At 40.8% G+C, this 2038-nt stretch overlaps 1 protein-coding gene across 1 annotated transcript; it reads left to right on the top strand.

Annotated features, from left to right (window-relative positions):
* The first annotated feature begins 6 nt into the window (after positions 1-6).
* On the top strand, positions 7-1227 carry LOC125207668 (gibberellin 3-beta-dioxygenase 1-like). Its single transcript, XM_048107105.1, has 2 exons — positions 7-17; positions 526-1227. Exon 2 carries the CDS (start codon positions 554-556, stop codon positions 1160-1162), a length of 609 nt encoding a protein of 202 aa, XP_047963062.1. The 5' UTR covers positions 7-17; positions 526-553; the 3' UTR covers positions 1163-1227.
* The last annotated feature ends 811 nt before the right edge of the window (positions 1228-2038 follow it).

Below are 2038 nucleotides of genomic sequence, written 5' to 3'. Positions count from 1 at the left end.
CGTCACCATCAATTTTGGTATGTCACATAAAATAAATACTCCCTACCCAAAAATAATCTTCTTTTTTACCATTTTGATCCGACCTATAAAATTAGTCCAATTTCATTTCTGGCAATTTTTATTTTCTTTCTTAACTTTCTTACCTTACCAATTTCATATTAAAATTTATACTGTCCTCAAAATCCCTATTTTAAGGGAATAGCGGGAGTACCCTCTCCGTCCTATCGAAGATTTTCCACTTTCTTTTTTAATTTGTCCAAATCAAAATGACCTATTATTAAAAATAGAAATCCATTTATTTTACTTATTTACTAAGAACCTCTCACTTATTTTATTCTCTTCACCTAACACATAAAATGAAACTGTATAAAATCTCGGGCCGCCTAAGGAATGAGTCATTTCTTTGGGACGGAGGAAGTACAAAATAGTAGAAACAGAGAATATGAGTTTGTAAAATACCATGTCCTTTTCCTAACAATGATATATTAATTAATTAATTAATTTTCGTCTCGTGTTTCACTCCAGCAATACGGTGGACGAATACCAAAAGGCAATGAACAAACTAGCTGGAAGGCTGATGTGGCTGATGCTGGGCTCGCTCGGCGTGTCGAGCGACGACGTCAAGTGGGCCAGCCCGAAGAAGGACGGCACCCAGGAAGGGTGCGCGGCCCTCCAGATGAACTCCTACCCGGCCTGCCCGGACCCCGACCGGGCCATGGGGCTGGCCGCGCACACGGACTCCACCATCCTGACCGTCCTCCACCAGAGCAACACGAGCGGGCTCCAGGTGCTCCGGGAGGGGGCCAGGAGGTGGACTACGGTGCCCCCGCACCCGGGGGCCCTCGTGGTGCACGTGGGCGACCTGATGCACATACTGTCCAACGGGTCGTACCCGAGCGTGCTCCACCGGGCCATGGTGAACCGGACTCGGCACCGCCTCTCCGTGGCGTACCTCTATGGGCCCCCAACGAGCGTCAAAATAAGCCCAATTTCGAAACTAGTCGATCACTCTCACCCCCAAATGTATAGACCGATTACTTGGACTGAATATTTGGGGACTAAAGCTAAGCATTTCGACAAGGCGCTGACGTCAGTGCGCCTCTGCGCGCCACGGACAGGATTTGTCGACACCAATGATCATAGTAGTGTAAGAGTTGGATAGATTTTGGATAATTGATTGTGTAATTATATTATCTTTATAGTAGTGTTTAACTTTAATTTAACCAATTATTGTCTCGAGTGTTTTTTTTCTTTCTAATTTAACCAAAATCTTGTATCAACATAATCCGGTACTTAAAGCCGTAGCAACGTAAAACGAGTTATGAACATTAAACAATAGTGTTAAATGGAACAAACAAAGTTGAATTGAATCACCAATATTCAAAACGAACGTGATCTGGAGAGAGAGAGAGAAGGGATATGGATTTGGATTTATTGAATGTAAATCTACGGGCAAAGGACATGGAAACCGACATCTTTAAATTTATACCTTAAATATGAAATTAATTGAATAATTGAATTGTTTGGAATGGAAAAATCGTAGCTAGTGTGAATGAAAAAAATGGGGCTTGTTAGTTTTGCTGAATGATGAGCTGTGAAACAAAAAAATTGTTACCACCACATAAATTTGTAGGACAAGTTGGGAAAGATTAGGTGTATAATTTTGTCTATTTTCTCTTGAATCTCTCTCTAGAAATTTGGTTTTATTGTAAAGATTGAGGGACAGTTCTTGTAGGGTTGTGCACATTACTTTGAGTTGAGATGTGATCTGTCTCTGAAACCATGTGCTCTTTTACAAAGGGTGATTAATCATAGTAGCAACAACGATGGTAGTTTTATTACATTGCATTGCAACTTCCACGTTGTCCTTTTTATTAAAAACTATTTTCCTGCCGACTCCAAAATATTCTCACCATCTCTGTATATAACATTTCTCAACATTAGGAAATATCTCTCTCTATGTAACTTTTGTCTTAGAATGACTTGAAATTCGTAGGTACCTGCAAAATGGAAAGGGGAATTGAACTCAGGACACCGT

The sequence above is a fragment of the Salvia hispanica genome, chromosome 2 (assembly GCF_023119035.1).
Source record: "Salvia hispanica cultivar TCC Black 2014 chromosome 2, UniMelb_Shisp_WGS_1.0, whole genome shotgun sequence".
NCBI lineage: Eukaryota > Viridiplantae > Streptophyta > Magnoliopsida > Lamiales > Lamiaceae > Salvia > Salvia hispanica.
This window is presented reverse-complemented; position numbering and strand designations above follow the sequence as displayed.